The sequence below is a fragment of the Mus caroli genome, unplaced genomic scaffold (assembly GCF_978045245.1).
Source record: "Mus caroli unplaced genomic scaffold, Mus_caroli_1 scaffold_7, whole genome shotgun sequence".
NCBI lineage: Eukaryota > Metazoa > Chordata > Mammalia > Rodentia > Muridae > Mus > Mus caroli.
Window position 1 is genome coordinate 24,266,537 of NW_028227262.1, and position 24,385 is coordinate 24,290,921.

General features: G+C 47.8%; 1 protein-coding gene across 1 annotated transcript; it reads left to right on the forward strand.

Annotated features, from left to right (window-relative positions):
- Positions 1–628: 628 nt before the first annotated feature.
- Positions 629–24,375, forward strand: Cd4 (CD4 molecule). The gene is made up of 10 exons (XM_021165727.3): positions 629–803; positions 9,181–9,264; positions 9,391–9,558; positions 15,812–15,973; positions 16,263–16,499; positions 18,251–18,586; positions 20,974–21,174; positions 21,732–21,850; positions 22,200–22,267; positions 22,589–24,375. Exons 2-10 carry the CDS (start codon positions 9,213–9,215, stop codon positions 22,617–22,619), a joined length of 1,374 nt encoding a protein of 457 aa, XP_021021386.3. The 5' UTR covers positions 629–803; positions 9,181–9,212; the 3' UTR covers positions 22,620–24,375.
- The last annotated feature ends 10 nt before the right edge of the window (positions 24,376–24,385 follow it).

Genomic DNA, 24,385 nt, shown 5'->3' on the forward strand with positions numbered 1-24,385 from the left:
GTAGCGTGTTTGCTTACCTGTCCAAAACAGTGGCCCTATTCTTCCTGTAAGACGGGCACACAGTCTGAAAGGTTTCTTTATGCCTTCCCCATAGAGGAGACACACAAGGTTCTCATCATGCATGCTTTTTTGCACCTTGGCCATATGCTACCCACTCAATCTCCAGCAATGGAGTAAGGGAAAGCCAAACCATTATGTCTTTAGTTGCTACAGAGCCGTGTTGACTCTTGCTGTTTCCCTATGGGCTCTTTGTCATCTCTAGAACAGCCGACTCAGTGGATCTGTTGGGCAATATAATCTAAATTTTCCATTGATTAAATTGCTAACTTTTTTTTTTTTTAAAAAACATGGCATTACTGCATAGGCAGCCTAGTCTGGCCTTGAGCTTGTGATTTTTCTACCTAAGTCACCCAGTGCTGGGGTTACAGTTATGTGTCCGTGCCCGTGCCTGTAAGCCTTGCCTCACGTCGGCCTAACCAGGCTGTTTCAGCTTTTTATGGCACCAAACAATGGTGACATTCCAGACTCCAGCTTGATTCTGCTCAGGCATTTTCAGTGACTTTGGCATTTTTAATTTTTCAACTTCCCCAACAACTGGGGGTGGGAGGGAGGGACTCCTGAGGGCTGGCTTACGTCTGCCGTGCAGAGGAGCCTCACGACCAGGCTTCCTGTCTTTTCGTTTACGAAGATCTGTGAAGGCATAGCAAGACTCTCTTCTTCACTAGGTACCTGTTTGCAAAGTCTCGAGCCCTCATATACACACACCTGTGCAAGAAGCAGAGTGAAGGAAGGACTGGCCAGAGGTAAGAGGGACGTGTTCAACTTTGTTCTTTCAAGGAGCTGGAAGGGGCAGCTAATGTGCTGGAATGTTCTGGATGCAGTTCTCTGATCTCAGTTGTGGCCTGGGGTTCTCCTGTATTCCTCTTAGAATGGGTCACGAACAGTGATCTCCCACTGCAATCATGAGCTTCGAAAGGCTCAGCAGTAAGCCCTTCTCATCTTTGCCTGCCCCTGGCCCCCAAGTATAGTTTAGTGCTCAGAACAGTAGGTGCCCCCTTGAACCACCCCAGGAAGAATGCAAAGTCAGAGGGGTAGAAAGGCAGCTGGGACATGGTGGGGTGTGGGGGCAATAGTGGGGAGTGGAAAGCTGGGGAGAGAGAAAATGCAGAAATAATTTAGCAGAGGACTGAAGATTAGAAAGAGGAAACATATTGAGAATGGAAGAGACACTAAAACAAAAAAAAGAAACAGAAAACACAAGAAAAACAGAGTGGACGATATGCAATTTAAAAAAAAACTTTCTTAAAAATCTTCACCAAGGATCATGCAATCAAGAATACTGTAGGCCACATGGTCAATTTTGGGCTCCCTCAATTTCAATTGTGTTGACGTGAGCTGTAAAACTCCTGTTTTCTTCTGTGAAGTTTTAGGGTTTTGGCTTGTTGTGTTTTGTTTCTGAGGTTTCACTGTGTTGCCTGTCTCAATATCCTGGGCCCAGATGATATTGTTGCTTCAGCTTCCCCAGTAGCTGGGACCAAGGCACATGCCACTCTGTCTGGACTGATATTTAGGGTTTTTGAAATGTTCTAAGAGGACTCTGTTTTAGTTACCCTGGGTTAGGAGATGAGGAGGGGATTTTATCAGAAAATGTTAAAACTGGCCCCTTATCTATGAATTGCTGTAAAGGGACACTTTTTTTTTTTTTTTTTTTTTTTTTAGTAGACATGTTAGAATAATTAATTCTAAGAGACTTAGTCTTGGCTACAGACCCCAGAGGGCTTGGTACAAAGCGGTCATAAGTCAGGAGTCTATTTCTCAAGATCGGGTGAGCTATTCAACTCTAGCCCCCCTGTCTCCACACCCTCAGACCTTTCTCCTTTCCCAGAGCCACATGGTCTTGAAGTTATGTTGTGCCCCCGAGTGTCCTTCAGTTCATAGACTTGTTCCCAGACAGTGGTCTCCTGAGCTTCATTCTGATCCTTCAAAATAGAAAGGTTCCATTGTGATAATTCAAAAACTTTTCTGAGTGGAATAGCGGAATATCCTGGTCTCGTAGGGAACTCTTCTTGGAAGCAAGGCTGGGAGAACCCGATGAGGGAGGCCAGTGCTAGTTAGCGTTCTGACCATTTCCGATGCTATCTTAGATTCTCTAGGTTAATACAAAATGGCCGCCCTGAACCACTAATGAACGATCCTCCGAGGAGCCAGATACCCAGAACCAATTTTCCCTTTCAATCCCGGGGCCCTCACAGAAGAGGCCTCTACGTACAGAGTCTTCCCCACAGTCAACCAGTTCTAGGCAGAGGCTCAAAGTGGCCTTGGGTCTCACTCTTGACCACAGTGGTGAAGCAGCAGTGGTTGGCACATTTTAGACACTTAGTAAACATTTGTTGGGTTAAATACCTTGGATGGAGATGGGAAAGGGGATGACGGAAGGGAGGATGTATATGTGAGTGTCTGTAGGGTGTGAATGTTCAGTGCTGCTTACAGCATTGCTTCGACCTTTCGTTCTGAGACAAGAGAAGCAGGGGGTACAGAGCTCCCACCCACTGCCACCCACCCGCTGCGTGTGGGCACCCGAGGCAAAGGAGAGGGTGGCAGAGGTTGCAGCCACTGAACCACAAGGGTCGCTTAGAGGGTCACATCTCTAGGAAGTTTATATGAAGCTTAGGCAATAGAGGAAGGGTGTGTGGCGGGGGGCACATCCCACAACTGGGCTAGAGTGGGCTGACTGGGGGGCCATGAGGAGAAGATGAAAACGCCTTCGGGACCACAGGCTGTCACTGTGGTGGGGCTGCTGTGCAGGGACTGTGCCCTCCTCTCCCATCTCTGGGGGCCATGTGAGGGTGGCAGGAACCCCAAGTACCTTAAAAGGTGTGTGGTGTGTACTGTCACTTGATAACATCCCTTGTGTGGTCCCTCTCTTTGTTCTTTTGGTGCTGAGTTCTCTGCATGTATCTTGCCTTCTAGAGTCTCTTCCTTTCTATGCCTCTCCTTCTGACTTGCTCTTGTCCTGTGTTGATGGAGCCTGTGAAGTGTGGTCGTTCTTACTGACTTTCCTTTGTTCCTTTCCCCTTCGCTCCTGTCTTCCCTTGAGGCTTCTGTGGTTGGTTTGTTGTTGTTGTTGTTGGTTGGTTTGTTATGTCTTTCCAGAAAACATGTCCCCTCTCCCTCAACTCTGCAGCCAGTTCCTCTCACATCCACCCTTCCGGTCCAGCCTATACTCCACAGCTTCCTGTCAGATCAAAGCTCCTGGAAGACCTGCCAGAAGCCAGGCTACTTGTTTACAGGGTAGAAGGAACCAGAGATCTTGGTGGCATCTGGGGAGGGGAAAGGGGAGAAAGAAGAGATAGGGGGCACTGCAAAGGGAAGAGAACACTAAAGGCTGCAGCTCAGAGGAAGACATCCAAGGAGCTGAAGGCCAAAGCACAAGCATGGAAAAATAGATTGAGAAATGCAGACATGAGCAGAGACGGGGGAGGGGGACATTGCAGCCAGTCAGCTCTTGCATCCTTTCCCAGGGGTGACGTACACAGGATGCTGCGCTTACTATTTGTGAGATATAGCGCCTCTGGGGAGGCTGAGGATGTGGGAATCAAAGGCCAGGTCTCTGGGGTAGCAGCGGAAACCTGAAGCATCAATGTAGGCTGTGGCTGGAAACCCACAGCCTCCTCCACTGAGCCAATTCCCAGCGTGCGTTGGTGTGGGGCCAGGAGATGGAGGCAGACTCCAAGGTTGTACAGTGAGGAAGAGAAAGTGCCTACCCTCTGGGGAAGAGCCAGGAATGCCCTTGCCCCTGCAGCATCTTTATCAGAGCTATGTGAATTTAGATCCCAAGGAGGAAGAGCCCAATAGAGCCTTGGTTTCTCTGTTAACTTCTACTCACCAGGGACTGACACACCCGCTCATCAAGGTTCTCCATCTAGGGTAGGGACAGTAGGAAACCTTCTTGGGCCTAGGCTGCTCCTTCAGCTCTTATCACCCCACACCCTTCCCTTAAATGCTTTGCAGGCCCTGGCCCAAGTCAACTGTGCCAACTTGTAATCCCCTCTGTGACTATAATGAGTAGTCTCAGGCCCACCTTCCCCAGAAACCTCTCTTTTGGCTATTTCTCTTTCTAGTTCTCTGATTAAACAAAATTTATTTTTCTATCTATCTATCTATCTATCTATCTATCTATCTATCATCTACTTATCATCTGTCCAGCCATTTGAAGCATCTTTGTGTTTTAGGTTCTGTTAGATTCCCCTTTCAGCCAGTGGAGGATCTGGACAGAGCTATTTCTTAGCTTCCCCTAAGCCATGTTGTTAGAACGAATTCCCCACACCTCCTCTGAGTGCTATGTCTCCATTAAGAATTATGTATGTGGGATCCAGATGGCCCAGTGGATAAAACTGCAAGTGTCATGACCATGACCTGACTTCAAGGGATTGTGTAGAAAGGGAGTTTTTACAGGGCTAAGGAGACTAACCCGTATTTGAGGGGCACAGATGCTAGAAACAACAGTGAAGTGTTTAAAAAGGAAAAAAAAATCATGCTTCTAGAAGCCAGGAAGAGCCTAAGTTGTGGACGAGGACCAACAGGCAGCAGTTGTAATGGGGCAGGGCAGAGGGAGGGCAGACACGCAGCTTTTGGCATCAAACACACCCAGATAGAGAGTGGATAGAGAGTAGGGAAACACTCTAGTCTCTGGCTAGGACACTCCCCTCTCTTTTTGACATTTCTCATTGGCAGCCCCAAGTGGTCACTGGAGAGCCAGGAAGCCTAAAGGATACAGTTAGTAGCAGCCAACTCCCTTGGTGGAATTTTGGGTGCATGGTGGGGTGGCTTGGCTCCATCCAGGCCAGGGCTGGGTGTGAGTATACACTTAGTGACTGGCCTTCTTTCTCAGGTTCCCTCCCTCTCCCTCACCCTTCTTTCCTTGAAGCTACATTTTTGTAATACTGAGGCTAGAACCCAGGGCATGCAAAGCAGACCCTGTACCCCTGAGCTTCGTCCTCGGCCTTCAGTGACCCACTTAAGGAACAGAATCCATGTACTGCGTATAGGAAGATGCACCAATGAGATACTTGCCTCTGTTCATCCTATTTGGCTTAAATTAAACAGGGACATTATCCACTTCCACTGGTGCCAGCCTCGTGGTGGCTTAAGGCAGCTTGAGACTGTCATCTCTGTCCTTGTAGAGTTCAGGCTAGCGGGGAAGGGATTATGTGAATCACTCTCTGTTAAGGTGGCAGAGGCAACATGGCCAAGAGAGCATCAACAGAGAACTGATTGAGTTCAGAAAGGGCAGACTGCTACAGAGCAACGCAGCAAGGGTTAGTCAAGGGGACAGAAAAATCAGGCTTGGGATAAAGAATAATGAATAACTCTTCATGAATATCTTTCCTCACCAGCTCTGGACCAGATTCCCTGTTGAGACTCACCCTTAACAGTCACTTCCCTGAGCCCCACTTAGAGCCCGGGCCACTGGGTTGCATTGCTTTCGTGCATGTGCGCATGCCCGTGTGTATGTGTGTGTGTGTGTGTGTGTGTGTGTGTGTAAATAACAGTGATTTCACTCATCACCAGAACCGATCTCAACCCTTCTAGCTTGCCTGTTAGGATTTATTGCCAGCCCCTAAATACCTTCCTATATCAGCCCCCTGTGCTGTGTTAGTTCTTAGCACCTCTAGCACACCCCGAGGGACTGAGAACGGTCCTTCTCCTTCTCCTGTCTGCTTGCTGAAGATGGCCTTGAACTCCCGATTTCCTGCCTCTTTCTACCTTCTGTGCAGAGATTATTGGTATACACCACCACAGCTTGGACCACTCCATGTCCGGTGCTCCTGAACCCATGGCCTCACACACACTAGGCAGATACTTACTAACCGAGCCACAGTCTCAAATGCTGCTTTTAATTTTTTTGGAAAATTTATATTAAAGCATTGCCACCGTCGGCGCAGACACACAGTGGTGGATAGAGCACTTGTCTATTGTGTGTGGCTCTGAGTTCCATCTCAACAGAAAATTTTATCAAAAATGAATATACCCAGCTGGTGAGGTGACTTATCTGGTAAAGGCGTCTGCTGCCACCGAGCCAAACCATCCCACTAGATCCCTAAGCCCCAAAATGGTGGAAGAAGAGAACTGACTCCCACAAGTTGTCTTCCGACCTCCACACAAGTGTAACATTTGATAAACAAATAGACAAATAATTAGATTTATAGATAAGTAAATGAATAAGTAAATAAGGTGAAAAAATTAATGAATAACAAGCTCTGCTCTCGCCACTTCAGTAAGAGATGTGTTTTGCTTTCAGTTTGATGTTTTTCTCTTTCTTACTTAAACATGTTATTTTTAGACAATTTCATATACCTGTAACTACATTCTGAGTATTCAGCTCCCACCATCTTCTCTTTCTCCCAAGTTGTCAACCCTCCCCTTCCCTGAAAACCTTGCTTCCCCTTTTATGTCTTTTTTGGTTTTGTTCTTTCATGACCCGTCCAGTTTAACTAGGGCAGCCCCCGTGCATGGGTTTGCAGTGATCCAGGGCATGGTCAAGACACCAGTGGCTACGCCGCTGAATACCATGACTGTTCCTCTTCCAGCCGCTGCCCGCTGTCTGCTGCCCGCTGCCCATAGCTGCTCAGGGAGAGGCGGGGCTGTGGCCTCCTGAGCTCCTGCCCATCCACAACTGGGCCCCGTCTTGTGCAGGGTCAGTGGTTTAAGGTTGGCAGGGGCCACAGCTTTCATTTGCCTTGCTTTTGGCCAGCAAGCAAGAGATGCATCAACACAAAAACAAAGAGCTGGGGGTCCAGTTCAGTGATAGACCGCTTACCTGGCAGGCACACACGGGGGTTGTGTCTCTGGCACCATGAAATGAGTAGACAAGCCAACTGCGCAGCCTTGGTGCAAGGTCCACCCATAAACCTAACATAGTAACTATTTGAAAATTACAGTTATCAGGGTTAGGAGTGTGGCTCAGTAGTAGAACACATATCTGATGCATGGGAATCTCTAGGTTATAGGCACACTACTGGGGTAAAACAAACAAAAAAATTACAGTATCAGTAAAGGTGATATGATTTATAGGTGAAATAAAGCTATCTGGAAATGGTTTACTAAAGTTTCTGAACTTGGACCTAAATGTGTGTGTGTGTGTACGTATAATTTTTATATACATGAAATGTTGTCGGTCTATGCTTATACTTTACTTTTTGTTTATTTATTTATGTGTATGGATGTTTTGTCTCCATGTGGGTCTGTGTGTCACATGCATACCCTGGGACTAAGTTCCAGACAGGCCACCAGTAAGTGACTGAACCCAGATCCCCTGGACGAGCAGCCAGTGCTCTTAAGGGCTGAGCCGTTGTTTCAGCCCCTGTTTATATGTCTAACCAGAACAGACATCGAAAGTAACAAGAGATGTTTCTCTATACGGAGTCTAATGGTTTCTTTTATAAACTACTTGTCCAAAGCTTCAAATAATTAACAAAACAACAAAACCCATTCATCATATTGTCTCTTAAAACTAGATTTGAGTGTATGTGAGTATGTATGTTTGGGATAGCATATTTGTGTGTGAGTACATATGTCCACTTAGCATGCTTGTGTGTGTGTGTGTGTGTCCATGCCAGCTTTTTGGGTGTGTGTCTGTATCCATGCCAGCTTGCTCCAGAGATCATTTGCATGGTAAACACTTTATCTTCTGACCATCTCTCCAGTTCAAAATTAGGTATTTCTTAAGCAAAGATAGCTCTCTCTCTCTCTCTCTCTTTCTCCCTGTTTGCCTTTTGTTTTTTGCTTGGGTTGGTTTTGGTTTTTAGAGACAGGGTTTCTCTGCATAGCCCTAGCTGTTGTAGAACTTATGTGGAATAGGCTGACCTTGAGCATCGAGATCTACCTGGTTTTGCCTCCTAAGTGCTGGGATTAAAGATGTGTGCCACCCAAGAAGACAGGAGTAGGTGGGGGAGCACCCTCATAGAGGCAGTAGGAAGGGATGGAGTAGGAGGTTTCTGAAGGGGAGACCTGGAAAGGGGAAAACATTTGAAACATAAATAATGAAAATAGCCAATAAAAAAAGAAAAAGAAACAGTATATGTATTTATAAAGAATACATTAGTATATATATATATATAATATATATATATATACATGTATATGCATGTTAAATTTGTGTGTGCTTGTAAATCTACACATATATGTTCCATGAATATAATAGTCTGCTGATAAACATTTAATGGTTGCCTCTCTAAAGCAAAACAAACAAAAAACCTAATGGTCAATATTTGGCAACTTCCATGGTGTGAAGATTCCTGCTGAGGCGGCTTTACCAGGACCCCTCCTGGTGACGTCACTCACTGTAGAGCTGGGGAGAAAACTGCACAATCAATTCTTGCCAATCACTGTGGGATGCTGCCAGTGCAGTGACAGATAACATACCCCTCACCAAAAGATGTGTGCCACCACCACCTGGCTATAATTTTATTAAAAGGCAAGTGGGTCCTTCTCCCCATACTTGAGATAGGGTCTTTTATAACCCAGGTTAGCCTTGAGCTTAGTATATAGCTGAGGCTGGCCTTGAACTGGGTGTTTGCCTGCATGTATATACGTGTACCATGTGGTTGGCTGGAGCCTGCTGAGGTCAGAAGAGGACACTGGATCCACAGTACTGGAATTACAGACATACCCATGTAGGATCTTGGAATCAAAGCTGGGACCTCCACAGGAGGAACGAGTGCTCACAACCGGTTAGTTTTATTTTTGAGATAGGGTTTCTCAGTACACTCCTTGCTGGCTTTGGACTCATGATCCTCCTGCCTTGGCCTCCTAGCTACTAAAAGTGTACACATATGCCTCTGTGCCAGGGTCAGAGACAATAACGGTGCACATGAGGACCTAAAACCGTAGTTTGTCTTTGACACCCAGGAATATACTTATTTCTGGGTCTATGTCATGCACTGCTGCTATTGCTCAGGATGTTTAAATTGCTCTTCAGCTACTGACATCACAGTCTTAGTTTGGCAGGACCTTTGGGGTGTATTATTGCAGGTTGCCCACTTTTGTGTATGCAGATAATGTTCTCTGGGTTGGTTATCAAGGTCCTGAGGAAGAGAGAGAGTTCTTGTGTGCCCCAGGCCCAAGGAATACCTGAAGACTGCTGATTTCTATCTTCCTCCGCTCCTGACATTTTTGTAGGCTCAGATTCCCATCGGCTCAACGAGACCACCATGTGCCGAGGCATCTCTCTTAGGCACTTGCTGCTGCTGCAGCTGCAGCTGTGTAAGTTTTCTGACTCGGGGACCAGTGGCAGATGGGGCAGGAGGAGGGGTAAAGGGGAAACCGCAAAGGATGGGACACAGGGAGACAGCTGTTAACATCTGAAATATGACCTTCTTTTCTGTGCAGCACAACTCCTAGCTGTCACTCAAGGGAAGACCCTGGTGCTGGGGAAGGAAGGAGATTCAGCAGAACTGCCCTGCGAGAGTTCCCAGAAGAAGATCACAGTCTTCAACTGGAAGTTCTCTGACCAGAGGAAGATTCTGGGGCAGCATGGCAATGGTGTATTAATTAGAGGTAGGATTCCCTGTCCCGCCCCCCTCCCCCCAACCCAGGGAGGGAAACAGTGAGTTGAATGAACCCTATTCCTAGAAGCCCAAAGTCCCATGATGGCTAGGCGCCACACAATCTCAGTGGTCCTCTTTTCTGAGACTCCCTTTTTCTAACTGCTGATGACACTTGGATCTAGAATTTTATTCTTTTAATGGACATTGTAAAATTTACTGTATAAAATATATGATCTCGCCGGGCGGTGGTGACGCACGCCTTTAATTCCAGCACTTGGGAGGCAGAGGCAGGCGGATTTCTGAGTTTGAGGCCAGCCTGGTCTACAGAGTGAGTTCCAGGACAGCCAGGGCTACACAGAGAAACCCTGTCTCCAAAAACCCCAAAACCAAAAACCAAAAACCAAAAAAAAAAAAAAAAAAGAACTCAAGAGTATTAATACTACAGACCGTGGAGATGATAGATACATTGTTTACACCTGTGAAGAGTATTAATACTACAGACCATGGAGATGATAGATACATTGTTTACACCTGTGAAGAGCAACAGCTGACGATGTAGAGTGCTTGACTAGACCATGTAAGGGCCCTGGTCTGATTCCCCAACAACAAAAAAATCAATCAAACAAACAACAAAGCCAAGTGGTGGTAGTGCACATTTTGAATCCCAGCACTCAGGAGGCAGAGGTAGGCAGATCTCTGTGAGTCTGAGACCAACCTATTCTATAGAGTGAGTTCTATGACAGTCAGAGCTATGTAGAGAAACCCTGTCTTGAAAAACAAACAAGCAAAAAACTTACACACACACACACACATACACACACACACACACACCTCAGTGCATGTCCTATGATCAATCCTAGCATTAAGAGGCTAAGGCAGGAAGCTGATAAGTTCTGAGGTCGTATACCAAGACTGTCTCAAAATTACATTTACTTACTCTTAAAAATGAACACATTCTAAGATGCTGTATAAAGCAGATAGATTTGGCAACACCATGTGCACTGTCTGTGAATGGCTGACATTTGAGAAACGCTGGGCTGGAGAGATGGCTCAGGGGTTAAGAGCACTGATTGCTTTTCCAGAGGTCCTAAGTTCAACTCCCAGCAACCACATGGTGGCTCACAACCATCTGTAATGGGATCCGATGCCCTCTTCTGGTATGTCTAAAGACAGCTACAATGTTCTTATATATAATAAATAAATAAATCTAAAAAAAAAAAAAAAAGAAAAGAAAAGAAATGAAACGAAACGCAGCCCTGGTCCAGCCTTTAGTCTTCCCAGAGAAGCATCTGAGGCCCAGCTCCAAGATTTCATGCCTACTTGTTATCACCATCATCATAATTAGTGTTTGTGTGTGTTTGTATATGCAGCCGTGTGAGAGTTACTGGATGTGTGTTGAGGTCAGAGGACAACTTTAGGGACTGAACTCAGGTAGTCAGGCTCCTGTGGAAGCACTCTTACTTGCTGGGCCATCACACCAGCCCTGAAGCCATTTCATGGTTGTTGCTGTTGCTTTTGAGACAGGGTCTCTCTTTGTGGCCCTGGTTGTCCTAGAAATTGCTACTTAGAGCAGGCTATCCTTGAACTCACACATGTCCGCCTGCCTCTGCCTCCCAAATGATTAAAGCCACACCCAGCTAAGATTATGACTTCAAACTTATAGTTTTATAAATTTAAGGCTGCTAAACTTTATTTATTTACACATTTACATGACACAGGGTCTCTTGTAGCAGCCTGGCCTCAAGTTCAATGGTGTAGCTGAAGATGACCTTGACTTCTGAGCCTTCTGTTTCTGATACCTTCCAAGCACAGGCATTACAGACCTGTATGAACGAGCACACTGTGTAGCCCATGCTGCCATACGTGCTGTTGAACTCCTTGTTCAGCATGCTATGAGAGGGCTCCACCAACTGAGCTACATCTGCAGCTTTGTTTACTTATTTTATTTTTTTCTGAGACAGGGTTTCTTTATATGGCCCTGGCTGTCCTAGAACTCACTTTGTAGACCAGGCTGGCCTCAAACTCAGAAATCTGCCTGCCTCTGCCTCCCGAGTGCTGGGATTAAAGGCGTGCGCCACCAACGCCCGGCTGACAATGTTCTTTTAAATGGGATTTATTTTCCTTACCTGTGAGATTAAAAACTTTCTAAATATTTCTAATCTTTTGTGTTAATGCTTTTGTTCTGTAGGAATGGTTCCTTTCTAACTTCCTGGTTGTGTGTGTTCGTGTGTGTGCACATGCAAGTGTGCTCACCTGTGTGTCTGAGTGGAGACTAAAGGTCAATGTTTGATGTCTTCCTATATTGCTCTCTGCTTATTATTTATTTATATTTTATGTGCTTTGGTGTTTTGTCAGGTCCCCTGGAAGTAGAGTCACGAACAGGTGTGAGCTCCCGTGTGGGTGTTGGAAATTGAACCCAAGTCCTCTGGAAGAGCAGCCAGGGCTCTTAATCACTAAGCCATCTCTCCAGTCCCACCTTTGCTTTGTTTTTGAGGCAGGGTTTCTCACTGAACCTGATGCTCAATGTTTCAGTGAGATGCTCTACTGAATAGCTCCAGGATCTGCCTGTCTCCATCTCTCGTGGAGCGGGACATGTGGGCTTACATCTTCCCAGTTGGCTGTCCGTGGCTGTAGGGAATTCCAACTCAGGTCCTCTTGGTTTTGCAGCAGGCTCTTTATCTATTGAGCCACCTCCCTCCCCTCACTTCCTGATGTTTAACAATGGCAGTGGCACCCTCTTGTTGCCTTGACTTGTGGACCTCAAACCCTTTCCTCTCCTCTAGGCTCCCACCCCTCACCACTCCCCAGCTGCAATCACCCCTTTCTTTGACTGATTTTTGGTTTCATCCTCTCTGAGGCACGCCTGTCTGTCTCAGGCACCACAGTGAGCAACCTGGCCATTCTCTTTCTTGTCTTTCTTCTTGGGTCTCTCTCTCTCTGCTGCTGAGGTGCAGACTGGCACGTGTCATCCCCTGTGAATGACCAAGCCTAGGAGCACCCACTGGACTTTCTGCTTTCTTTGCACCATGTCCTCGAAGCACCCCAGCTGAAAAGCTCCACGCCCTGATGTCTCTTGACAACTTGCCTTGAGCTACTTTCTTGTGTCATCTCCCCTTCCTGAACCTCCTTCCTCCCACCCCCCACATCCATTTTTCTGTTCTTAAATCTTTTGTTTTTCTTCTTGTGGCTGGGGAGCTGGCCAGTGTGTGATGAGAGTTCTTACAACCTGAAGACATGAGTTGGAGACTTCATCACTCATGTGGAAATCTGGAATAGTGTGACCCACCTGCAACCCCTGTGTTGTACAGGGCAGAGCCAGGAGGATCACAGTTTGCTCACCACCATACTAACTCCAAAGAAATAAGGTGGAGAGTGACATAGCAGAATATCTGATGCCCTCTGTTAGGCACCTACACACTCATGTGCACATATAGCACACACACACACATACACACACACTTGAAAGCTTTTTTCTTCCCATGTTAGAAACTGAAAAGAGGCAAGTGGTCTACTGTGAACCACACCCCAGCCAGCCTATATTTTCCTTCTTAAAAATAACTTTATTTATTATTGGGCTGGAGGGCAGCTGAGTGGTTAAGAGCATGTTCTCCTGCAGGGGACCTGGGTTTGGTTTTCAGCACTCATTGAGAAAGGCTCCCAACCATCTGTAACACCTGTGCTAGGAGAAATGATACCTCCTTTGGTTAACATGGGAACCGGGCACATATACATATGTGCTGTCAAAACACTCACACATACAAAAGAAATCTTTAAAAAAAATATTATTTATGCTAGGTGGTAGTGGTGCACGTCTTTAATCAGAGCAGTCAGGCAGAGGCAGGTAAACTCTTGAATTGGAGGCCAGCCTGGTCTACAGAGTGAGTTCCAGGACAGCCAGGGCTACACAGAGAAACCCTGTCTGGAAAAACCAAAAAAAAAAAAAAGACTTATTATTATCCCTCCAGTGAGTGTGTGTGTTCAGGGGACAGCTTATTGAACTCAGCTCTCTGCTTCTGCCTTTGTGCGGGTTACACTGAGGTCGTACCCCACCCCCACCCCATCACACTCACTTTTGGTGGTGGTGGGATAGAGGCTGAACCCAAGACCTCATGTCTACTAGTCAAGTTCTCTACCACTGAGCTACATTCTCCAGCCAGGCTTTTAAGACTTAGTCCAACACTGCTCTCCTCCACCAATTTGTCTCAGATTTGCCCATTTTCTTAGATACCCTATACTCTTTTGAATTGCGTTTTCAAATTACAGGGCATCATAGACAATCGAGTCATGATTTTCTTCATCAGGAAGGCAAGCAGGAGGGCTTATTTTAGGAGAGAGGCGATACATATTACTTTGAACAATTTACTCTGGTGTGGTGGAGGTTGTTGAAACACAGCTAACTATTCCTTGGGCTATGGGAAACACAAGCCTAGAGGAGAGCAGAAGGCTGGGCTGGTAATCTCATCTGCAGTGATGATAGAGCTATTTAGGGGAAGTCAGAATGGATGTAGAAACAGGGAAGCAGAGCAGAAGATAGTTAGGGCAACACCAGACAATAGTCTGAGGTCAAGACCAGCAAAGGGAACTAAGGTGTGAAGGGGAGAAAGAAAGGGTGAAAGGGGGTGAGACCGGTCAGCAGATAAGGGCACGTCCCACCAAGTCTGGTGGCCTGGATTTGATCCATTTGATCCCTGAGCCTCACACAGTGGAAGGAGAGAAACACACACACACACACACACACACAGGTGGGGTGGGCAGGGAGAGGATGGAGGGTCTGGTCAGTTGTGAGAAGAAAGGAGAAATGGGTTATGGAGCTGCCACTGTACCCAGGGAGCTGAAAGAGGAATTTCCTCTTGTAATCAGTTTGACAGGAACTGAAACCACCTTAGAGATAGGCCCCAGGGAACTGGGGAGACATTTTAGCCTCTAGGCATGACTGAGAGGGCTTCTCTTGATCAGGTTCTGGTGGAGGAACCAGCCCACTGTGGGAACAGGAAAAAAAAAAACAAAACAAAAATCAGAAAACAAAAAACAAGACCCCAGCTGAGCACAAGGATCAGTTGATCATACTCTGCCTCCTGCTGGTGTGATCAACTGCTTTAACTCCTGTTGTCTTGGGTTGAGCCATGATGGACTGGACCCTGGAACCTCGAAACTCCCTCTCTTAGGTTGCCTTTGTCAGGATGTTTTAGCATAGCAATAGAAAAAGAACAGAGACCGGACCAGGAGGCATGTAGTTCTGACATACAGCCTCCTTAATATGTGCAAGCCCTTGGGATCTGTCTCTAGCATGAATGAGGAGGAAGGGAGGAGAGAGGAGGGAAGGAATAAACAGAGCCTGAATTCATGCTGAAGGAGCTCTCCAGTGACAGCATTGCAGAGTGTACATATGGGGCTCAAACTTTAAGCTCCACCTCTTACAGATGTCAAAACTGTAAAGGTAGAAAAGGGATGTGGCAGGGGCTGGGGGGAGGGAGCCCTGAGTTTGAGGCCAGCCTGGTCTACAAAGCCAGTTCCATGACAGCCAGCACAACATAGAGAAACCCTGTCTGAAAAAACAAAACAAACAAACCAACAACAACAACAAAAATAGAAAACAAAACAAAAAAGTCATTATGGGGTAGAGGTTGTCAGGGGACAATTTGTGGGAGTTTGTTTCCACAAAGGTCCTGGGAGTTGAGCTAAGGTCACCAGGTTGAAAGTGTTTACTCACTGAGGTGTCAGGTAAGTTTTGTAGCTCAAACTGGCCTTGAACTCTCAAATCTTCTTTCTTCAACCTCCTGAGGCCTGGCTGAGATTAGAGGTATACAGCACCACCCAAGAGTGAAGTATTATTTACTCTACCGTCCTCTGGGGAAGGCATTTACTTCTGAATGGTCATTAATAGTTCTAATTCATGGGACAAATGACTAAGATGTATGAATTCGAGCCATTGTCTCAACCCTGAGTGATAGTGTCCATATCTGCCAAACAGTCTGTATTCTCAGGAATTATTGTGAAGATCATAGTAGATGGTATGTACAGTGTTCAGTTTGTAAGAGTGGGTGCTCCCCAAATCAGCAGAGAATCTTATGGTATTTCTGAGCTAGTGGGATACTTTACTGTTCCCACCATGTAAATAGACATTGGTGGGCCTTCTCATCAGTCCAGAGTCCTTCATGAGGGTGAATTAAAGACTGCCAACTCAGACCAGCAGAGTTGTGGGCACTCTTTTCGGCAGGGGTGCCAGGGTACTTCAACTTCTTTTGTATGGCTTCGATTTACAGGAGGTTCGCCTTCGCAGTTTGATCGTTTTGATTCCAAAAAAGGGGTATGGGAGAAAGGATCGTTTCCTCTCGTCATCAATAAACTTAAGTTGGAAGACTCTCAGACCTATATCTGTGAAGTAGAGAACAGGAAAGAGGAGGTGGAGTTGTGGGTGTTCAAAGGTGAGTCGGGCAGCCATGGGATGTAGACATCTCTCCCTCTTCCCTTCCATGCTCACACCAAAACCAGGACCTGAACTGATGATATTTCAGACCCCAAGTAGGTCAGAGTGTTCCTCTTGGTTAATGGGGGTAGGGCAGGAGGGGACCCCTGCTTTGTGCTGGGCATGGCCAGCTGGGAGTTGGGAGGGGAGGCACTGTAGAAAGACAATGATGGAGAGACACTGTTGTTCTTTCTCCCTCCGTCCTTGGGGATGGTGTGTGTGATGCAGGTACTCTGCTTCCTCTACAGTGACCTTCAGTCCGGGTACCAGCCTGTTGCAAGGGCAGAGCCTGACCCTGACCTTGGATAGCAACTCTAAGGTCTCTAACCCCTTGACAGAGTGCAAACACAAAAGGGGGAAAGTTGTCAGTGGTTCCAAAGTTCTCTCCATGTCCAACCTGAGGGTTCAGGACAGCGACTTCTGGAACTGCACCGTGACCCTAAACCAGAAAAAGAACTGGTTCGGCATGACACTCTCAGTGCTGGGTAAGAGGCTACACACCCTTCAGCTTCCTTCCTGCTCAGGCATTCCTGGGCCTCACTCTGCTCTTCTGTTGGTTCCTGGCTCTCCTGGAGGGAGTGACAGGATGGCTCTTGATCCTTCTCTAGCTCAGGTCTATGCTGAGGGCCCTTCCCCCTTAGGGAGTACAGTCTAGCAACCAAGGGAGTATACAAGAGGGAAGTGTGGGAAGTAGGAGGTGAGAGTAAGGGACACCTATTGCCCTGGTCTCTGACCTTCACTCCTACTAGTGGACAAGTCTGTAGAATCAGGAATACTACAGTCACAAACCAGTCACAAAGGCACCTGCATTGCATCTCTGTATTCTGAACTAGGCCCCGTGGGAAGACTGGGGATCCTGAACACAGGTCCTGTGTGTAGGTAGTATTGATTTAAAGTCCCAATTCACACACACACACACACACACACACACACACACACACACACCACTTGCTCAGTCTGTATAATGTGGGGCTTGTATGTATACATTTTTTACAGAGCTGATCTTTTGTTATTAGATAGCCAATTAGTGTGCTTTTCCTGGGGTAGACTTTTTTTTTTTTTTTTTTTCGGTCTGAGGTTGAGGCCTCCTGAGTTTTCCCCCTGGCTCAGGTCATGTTTAGGAAGCCATGTTGGTAATGAGAGCTTGCAGGCGTAGTTTCTGACATTCGTCAGAGACAGTCTCACAGCAAACTCTCCGTTCTTCTGGCCCTTACAGTCTTCCCACCGGTCTTCTGAAACGATTCCTGAGCCTTGGGTGCAGGAGTTGTGTTGTACTAGGTGGGATTGGGCTCCACACCTCTGCACTGAAAAGTCTCCATCTGTTACAAAGATTCCTGGATGAGGGGCGAGGACTACGCTTATCTGTGGGTGTGAGGACAAATGGTTAGGATGTTGTCAGGGAATGTGCTGGTTTAGTAAAGGGGTGATTGTAGGCTGTAGTGGTTTGGATAAAAATGTCCCCCCATAAGCTCATGTGTTGAAAGCTTAGTCACCAGGGAGAGGCACGATTTGAGAAGGATTAGGAGGTGTGGCCTTTGAAGTGGGCGTGCCATTCAGAGTGAACTTTGAGATTCCAAAAGCCTACAGCAGGCCCAGTCTATCTGCCTCTGTCTGCCTCTGTGCCTTTGGACTGGATATAGCTCTCAGCTCGAGCTCCAGAACTGCCTGTGTGCCACCAGGTTTCCCTCCACAACGAGAATGGACTAATTCTCTGAAACTGTAAGCCGGCCCCAGTTAATTGCTTTCTTTTATAAGAGTGGCCTTGGTCATGGTCTCTTTGCAGCAACAGAACAGTGACCACGACACAGGATGTCCTCCAGTACCCATGGCTTCAGCAGCCCTGGGGAGTTGCTTTGCTTCCCATACCAGGAATGATTTTGCTTCCTGACGAGTGATAACTACATACTCTTGTCCTGTGGCCTCTGCATTCATAAGATGGAGAGGATGCTAACTGTGGCAGCAGAGGCAACTTTCTAGTACCATAGAGAAAATTACAGTATATAGCATGTAGACTAGTGCCTGGCACACAGCAAGCTTTATTTTAGTATTGGTTCTTATTTTGTGAAGGATGATAAGCAAACATCAAATAGCTGCTGGCCTCCAGAGGTCCCAGGAGAGAGAAATGACCACCCTGCTTGGTAGATGGTCCTATGCCACACACTTGCCCCGACACACGCTCCCTCAACTTTCTCTTCACCTGCCCCCAGAGTTATTTCTGCTTATCTCACACCTCCAGGTTTTCAGAGCACAGCTATCACGGCTTATAAGAGTGAGGGAGAGTCAGCGGAGTTCTCCTTCCCACTCAACTTTGCAGAGGAAAACGGGCGGGGAGAGCTGATGTGGAAGGCAGAGAAGGATTCTTTCTTCCAGTCCTGGATCTCCTTTTCCATAAAGAACAAAGAGGTGTCCGTACAAAAGTCCACCAAGGACCTCAAGCTCCAGCTGCGGGAAACGCTCCCACTCACCCTCAAGATACCCCAGGTCTCACTTCAGTTTGCTGGTTCGGGCAACCTGTCTCTGACTCTGGACAAAGGGACACTGCATCAGGAAGTGAACCTGGTGGTGATGAAAGGTAAAGGGGTGGGCTGAGAAGGGCAAGTGGGGAGGTGGGGGGTTAAAGGTGAAAGGGGTGGTCTAGGCCTCTCCATGGCTGGTCAGGTCCCAAAAAGGGAATGCTTTGACCCTGGTTGTCTGGCTAAATAATGAAGGACTCTCTGGATCTTGAAACAGTTTTGTTGGTTTTTTGTTTGTTTGTTTGTTTGTTTGTGCATGCTATGCACAAACTCTATTACTGAGCAGCACCCAGTCCTGAGCTGGCTTTGAATTGAGGGTGAAATTCACACATTCTCCCCCAACATCTATAATCTGGGACTAGCTCCACTGAGAGTAACACACAGGATTTAGTTCTTCCTCAGCCTGACCCTCTGTGACCCTGGCTAAGCCCCTTCCACATTGTGGACCTTCTTGCTCCTTTTTTAGAATAACTTATTTGTTTATTCACTTTATATCCCAATATCAGCCTCTCTCTCCTTCCATTCTCTCTCCTCCCCTCAGTCCCCCTCCCCTTCACCTCTGCGAAGGGCGAGCCCCACCCCCACCCCCACCCCGGCCACCCCACCACACAAACATGTCAGTCACTACAGGACTAAGTGTATCTTCTTCCACTGAGGCCAGACAAGACCTCCCAGTTAGGGGAATGACATCCACAGGCAGTCAACAAATTCAGGGACAGCCCCTGCGCCAGTTGTTAGGGGACCCACATGAAGACCAAGCTGCACATCTGCTATGTATGTATGGGGGTAGCGGGGCTAGGTCCAGTCCCTGTTTGGTCTTTGGTTGGTGGTTTAGTATCTGGGAGCCGCCAAGAGTCCACGTTAGTTGACTCTTGTTAGTCTGCCTGTGGAGTCTCTATCTTTTTCAGGTCCTGCAATCCTTCCCCTAACTCCTCCATAAGACTCCATCTAATGTTTGGCTGTGGGTCTCTGCATCTGTTTCCATTGGCTGCCGAGTGGAGCCTCTCAGAGGACAGTTATGCTAGGCTCCTGTCTGCAAGCATAGCAGAGTGTTCATAGTGTCAGGGATTGGTTCTTGCCCGTGGGATGGGTCTCAATTTGGTCCAGTCACTGGTTGGCTATTCCCTCTGTCTCTGTTCTTTGTCCCTGCACATCTTGTAGGCAGGACACATTTTAGGTCGAGAGTTTTGTGAATGGTTTGCTGTTTTTATCCCTTCCCTGGGTGTCCTGCCTGGCCACAAGACTACTTACTTCAGTATCCATATGCACCACTGCTAGAGGTTTCAGCTCGAGTCACCCCCATATTCCCCCTGCCCCAGTCTTTGGCATGTTCTAGAAATACCCCTGCCTCCACCATCACTGATCTCTGTTCTATCTCTCCTGTCACTTTTTAAAAAAATATTTCTTTGTTTATTTTTATGTATATGTGTGCACTGTAGCTGTACAAATGGTTGTGAGCCATCATTTGGTTGCTGGGAATTGAACTCAGGACCTCTGCTCGCTCCAGCCCTGGCCCTGCTTGCTCCAGCCCAAAGATTTATTTATTGTTATATGTAAGTACACTGTAGCTGTCTTCAGACACACCAGAAGAGGCTGTCAGATCTCATTGCAGATGGTTGTGAGCTACCATGTGGTTGCTAGGATTTGAACTCAGGACCTTCGGAACAGCAGTCAGTACTCTTAACCGCTGAGCCATCTCACCAGCCCTAAATTTCTTTATTTTACATAATTTATCTTTATTTTATGTCTGTGTGCGGGTGTCAGAAGCCCTGAAACTAGAGTTACATACAGGTGCGAGCTGCCATGTGGGTACTGGGAATTGAACCTGAATCTGGAGGAAGAGTGACCAATGCTCTTAACCACTGAGCCATCTCTTCCGCCCCTTAAGATTTTATTTATTTATTTATTTATTTATTTATTTATTTATTTATTTATGTGTGTGTGAATGTATGCCACGAATGTGTATGACAGAGGAGTCCAGAGAGAGTATCAGGCCCCTTGCAGCTAGAGTCACAGGTGGTGTGCTGCGATGTGGGACCTCCGGAAGAACAGCAAACACTTGTAAGCTCTGAGCCATCTCTCCAGCCCCGTCATCTTTTGAAGACGGAATGAAATCTTTGCACACAGTAGTGGTTGTAACATCAACCTTGACGATGAGTTATCTGTACCCTTAACTCGTCATCATTTCACCTCCACAGATCACAGTGACTAACCCTTCCTCCTTAGCCCATGCCTGGCCCTATTCAAACACTTGAGGCATTCAGACATTTCACTACAGTCAGTGGTACACGCGGTTAAGCAGATTGTCCAGGGACACCCTGTTTCTGTGCAATCACCACAGCTGCCTGAGTAGCGATCGAGCCAGGGAGAAGGAAATTCGGTTCCACACTTACAGCTTGAACCCTGAGCAGCAGGATCCAGCTCTCTGCCTCTCTTTCCTCTGCAGTGGCTCAGCTCAACAACACTTTGACCTGTGAGGTGATGGGACCTACCTCTCCCCAGATGAGACTGACCCTGAAGCAGGAGAACCAGGAGGCCAGGGTCTCTGAGGAGCAGAAAGTGGTCCAAGTGATGGCCCCTGAGACAGGGCTGTGGCAATGTCTACTGAGTGAAGGTGAAAAGGTCAAGATGGACTCCAGGATCCAGGGTAAGGATCCAGTTTCTAAGGCCTCACCCTAAGCCTTGGACTCTTCAACTGTGGAAAGCCCCAGCGACAAGCTATGCCGACCTAGAGTCTCAGTTCCCTAGCTCCTCACGGAGGCATTTTGTACAGAGGCTGAAGATAGAAATGAGGAGAGAGAGAGGTCCTGGGCTCTAGGTTCCCACTTATATCCCCCAGTTACTTCCCACTTCCACAGAGCTTAGGAATGAGGTCTTCCTGGCTAAGAGCTACCCATCTCCTTGTCTTCCCCCTAAACCTAAACAAGCACACAGGGCCTAGTGCCAGACACCTGCTTCTAGTTCTCTGGAGAGCTCTCTAAGAAAAAAACAAAACAAAACAAAATGATCCCTTCCCTGGTCTGTACCCCCAAGAACCCTTTGCACTCAGCCTTGTTCTCTGACCTGGGGCCAAAGTTAAGTCTGTCCCTAGATAAAGGCACTGAGTATCTTTCTCTTTCTTCACAATATCTGGGGTGGACCCAAGGCTTCCTGCCACCAGAGCTGTATCCCCAATCAAAATACCTCCCTTCCTTCTTCTCCCAGTTTTATCCAGAGGGGCGAACCAGACAGTGTTCCTGGCTGGCGTGCTGGGGGGCTCTTTCGGCTTTCTGGGTTTCCTTGTGTTCTGCATCCTCTGCTGTGTCAGGTGCCGGCACCAACAGGTGAGTGAACACCCCATAATTGCCCGCTGGATCCTCAAAGCACCTCACAATTGCCCACTGGACCCTCAAGCACTGTATCCTCAGCTACACTGTATCCTCAGTACCCTGCAACGGGCTTCTGGTTTAGCTTTCTCTGCCTAGCCCCTGAAGTCCCTCACTGCAGACCAGTCCCTGCCTCTGATCCCAACTGAAGGGAGACACAAGGAGGAACAGATGTCACTGACAGGACGGGGACTTAAGCCACAGTAAATGCTTCTCCTCTGCCAGCTTCCCCCCCTCCCCCCTCCAAGGGGCACCTCCCTCCTGGAGGACTGGGACCCTCACGACTACTCTCCTTGTCCCTGGGCAGCGTCAGGCAGCACGAATGTCTCAGATCAAGAGGCTCCTCAGTGAGAAGAAGACCTGCCAGTGCCCCCAGTAAGGATCTGGGCTGAGGGGTAGGAGGGGGGAGAGAGAGAAGGGGAGACAGGGAAGAAAAGGGTAAGGGAGACAAGACAAGACAAGTTGAGAAGGATGAGAGGGGTGGAGTAAGGAGAGGGGTAGAAGGGAGGACTGGAGAGAGTGAGGAAGGGAACTTGGGAAAGGGTTGGCAGAGGGAGGTGAAGGGGCAGTGGGCCTCTGGGTCTGCACAGACACAGCAGCGGTGCCCTGAGGTATCAATGTGCTGCAGGAGAGAGGTGGGTAGCACATGGAGGGGCCGGGAGACCGGATGTGCTCCCCTGTCCTTCTCTCTTCCAGCCGGATGCAGAAGACCCATAATCTCATCTGAGGCCTAGGCCCCACCTGCAGCCCACCACCTGCGTCCTGTCTCATCGCCTGAGGCCTGGGGACCAGATGAATGTAGCAGACACGGTGCCTCCAGCCTCCTGCTCTCCTCTTCCACAACCAGCCATGGTCTCCCACCCTCTGTTCCCAAGCCCGTCCGTCCGCAGAGCTTGCCCTCTGCATTTCAGACACGCAAGCACACCAGATCAGCTTATTTATTCTTCGCCGCTGCCTTTCTGCCAGAGCCTCGGCCCTTCTCTAACGTCCTGGAACCTCTTTCCAGCTGTCTGCTTGGATTGAAGGGCAGTGTATAGCACCTGGCACGGATGGTGGGACTGGAGTCTGGAAATACACAGCACAGTTTACGAGAGGGCTCTGGGACCAAGCTGAGTGGGGCGGGGAGGGAGGGGGAGGTTGTGCGTGTCACACATCCTTTCAGGGGTAGATGCAGACTGAAAGGCTGCCGGAGTCAGCCTCAGCTTTCCATGATGACTGCTTCTCTTTTGAGTTTGCAAGACCAGACTCACATTCATTCTAACCAGTGCACCAACACACATCCAAGCCACACACCTGTCCATATATCCAAACAGCATATCTTAATTCATAAGCCACTTTAATGTCCTGGGTATTCGACCCTTACAAAAACCTTACATGTGGATGAATGGTAAAAAGCTCTTGCTGCCAAGCCTGATGACCTGAGTTTAATTCTTGAGAGTGGAAGGAGAAGATTAACTCTTGAAAGTTGTCCCCTGTGTATGTACCATGACCCTCATGTGTACACAACACATACATATGAACACGCGCATGCTGCACGCACGCATGCATGCTGAAATCCTACAAGCTGGCAGTGGTGACTAAGATGGCTGAGATAACCAGTCATCCCTAGTGAAATGGAACTTGGTTGAATAACTAACCAAGGTTACCCAGCTAACCAGTGCTGAGTCAGGGCCAACCCCGGGCTCCTGATCCCTAGAGCCACTACATGGAACACAGGGATGAATACCACACAGATCTCTGGAACCACACACACATAGGAGCACAGCCCCTGGCAGAGATCTTGAGAGGATGGAGGAGCCATTCTGGTTTCAAATCCCTCCTTGATCACTGCTGTCTGTCGTCCCCCCCACCCCACCCCGCCCTGTATCCCTCCCCCCAAGTCCTTTACCAAAGGACAAAACCCTAGTTCTCTTTGAGTGAGGCTGGGAGAGATGCACAGAGACCTGCCGCAGTGTGTGCAGAGCCTGGGGAGTGGACCAAGCTGGGGTCCTTTATGGAGAGCATTGTGACAAGTGGCTGTGCCTTCCATGCAGAAGATGAGGGGTCTAAGGACTCTCCCTGAGAGTCTTGATCTGTTTCTCACAGATCCACAGCCTCCTCTGCCTCTGTCGCTTGCCTGCTTCAGCACCTCCTTTCCCTTTTTTCCTCTTTTCTTCCCAGCTGGCCTCTTCTAAACATCCCTTCCCCATTTCTCCTCATTGTTCACTTCTTATTTTTGCCCACTCCCCACTCCTGCTTCCTGAGCTGATAGAAAAATAAAGGCTATAAATAAAATGCACTGTGTGTGTGTATGTGAGAGACAGATAGAGACAAGAGATGGAGAGAGACAGAGACAGAGACTACACTTCTCTGGGGGACCCAGGAATCTTTGGGGCTTTAGTTACCAGACCTGGCCCAGGGAGAAGATGAAGTTGCCCAGAGAAGGGAAAATTCCCTGGAGGCCGATTGCCCACCTGCACATCCTAAAAGCATTGTGTGTGACTCTGTAATTCA

Excerpts from the sequence above, each read along its gene's own strand:
- Cd4 (XM_021165727.3), top strand. The coding sequence starts at position 9,213 with ATGTGCCGAGGCATCTCTCTTAGGCACTTGCTGCTGCTGCAGCTGCAG. Across the intron at positions 9,559-15,811 it reads CAATGGTGTATTAATTAGAG|GAGGTTCGCCTTCGCAGTTT; the intron begins GTAGGATTCCCT and ends TTCGATTTACAG. Across the intron at positions 21,175-21,731 it reads GATGGACTCCAGGATCCAGG|TTTTATCCAGAGGGGCGAAC; the intron begins GTAAGGATCCAG and ends TTCTTCTCCCAG.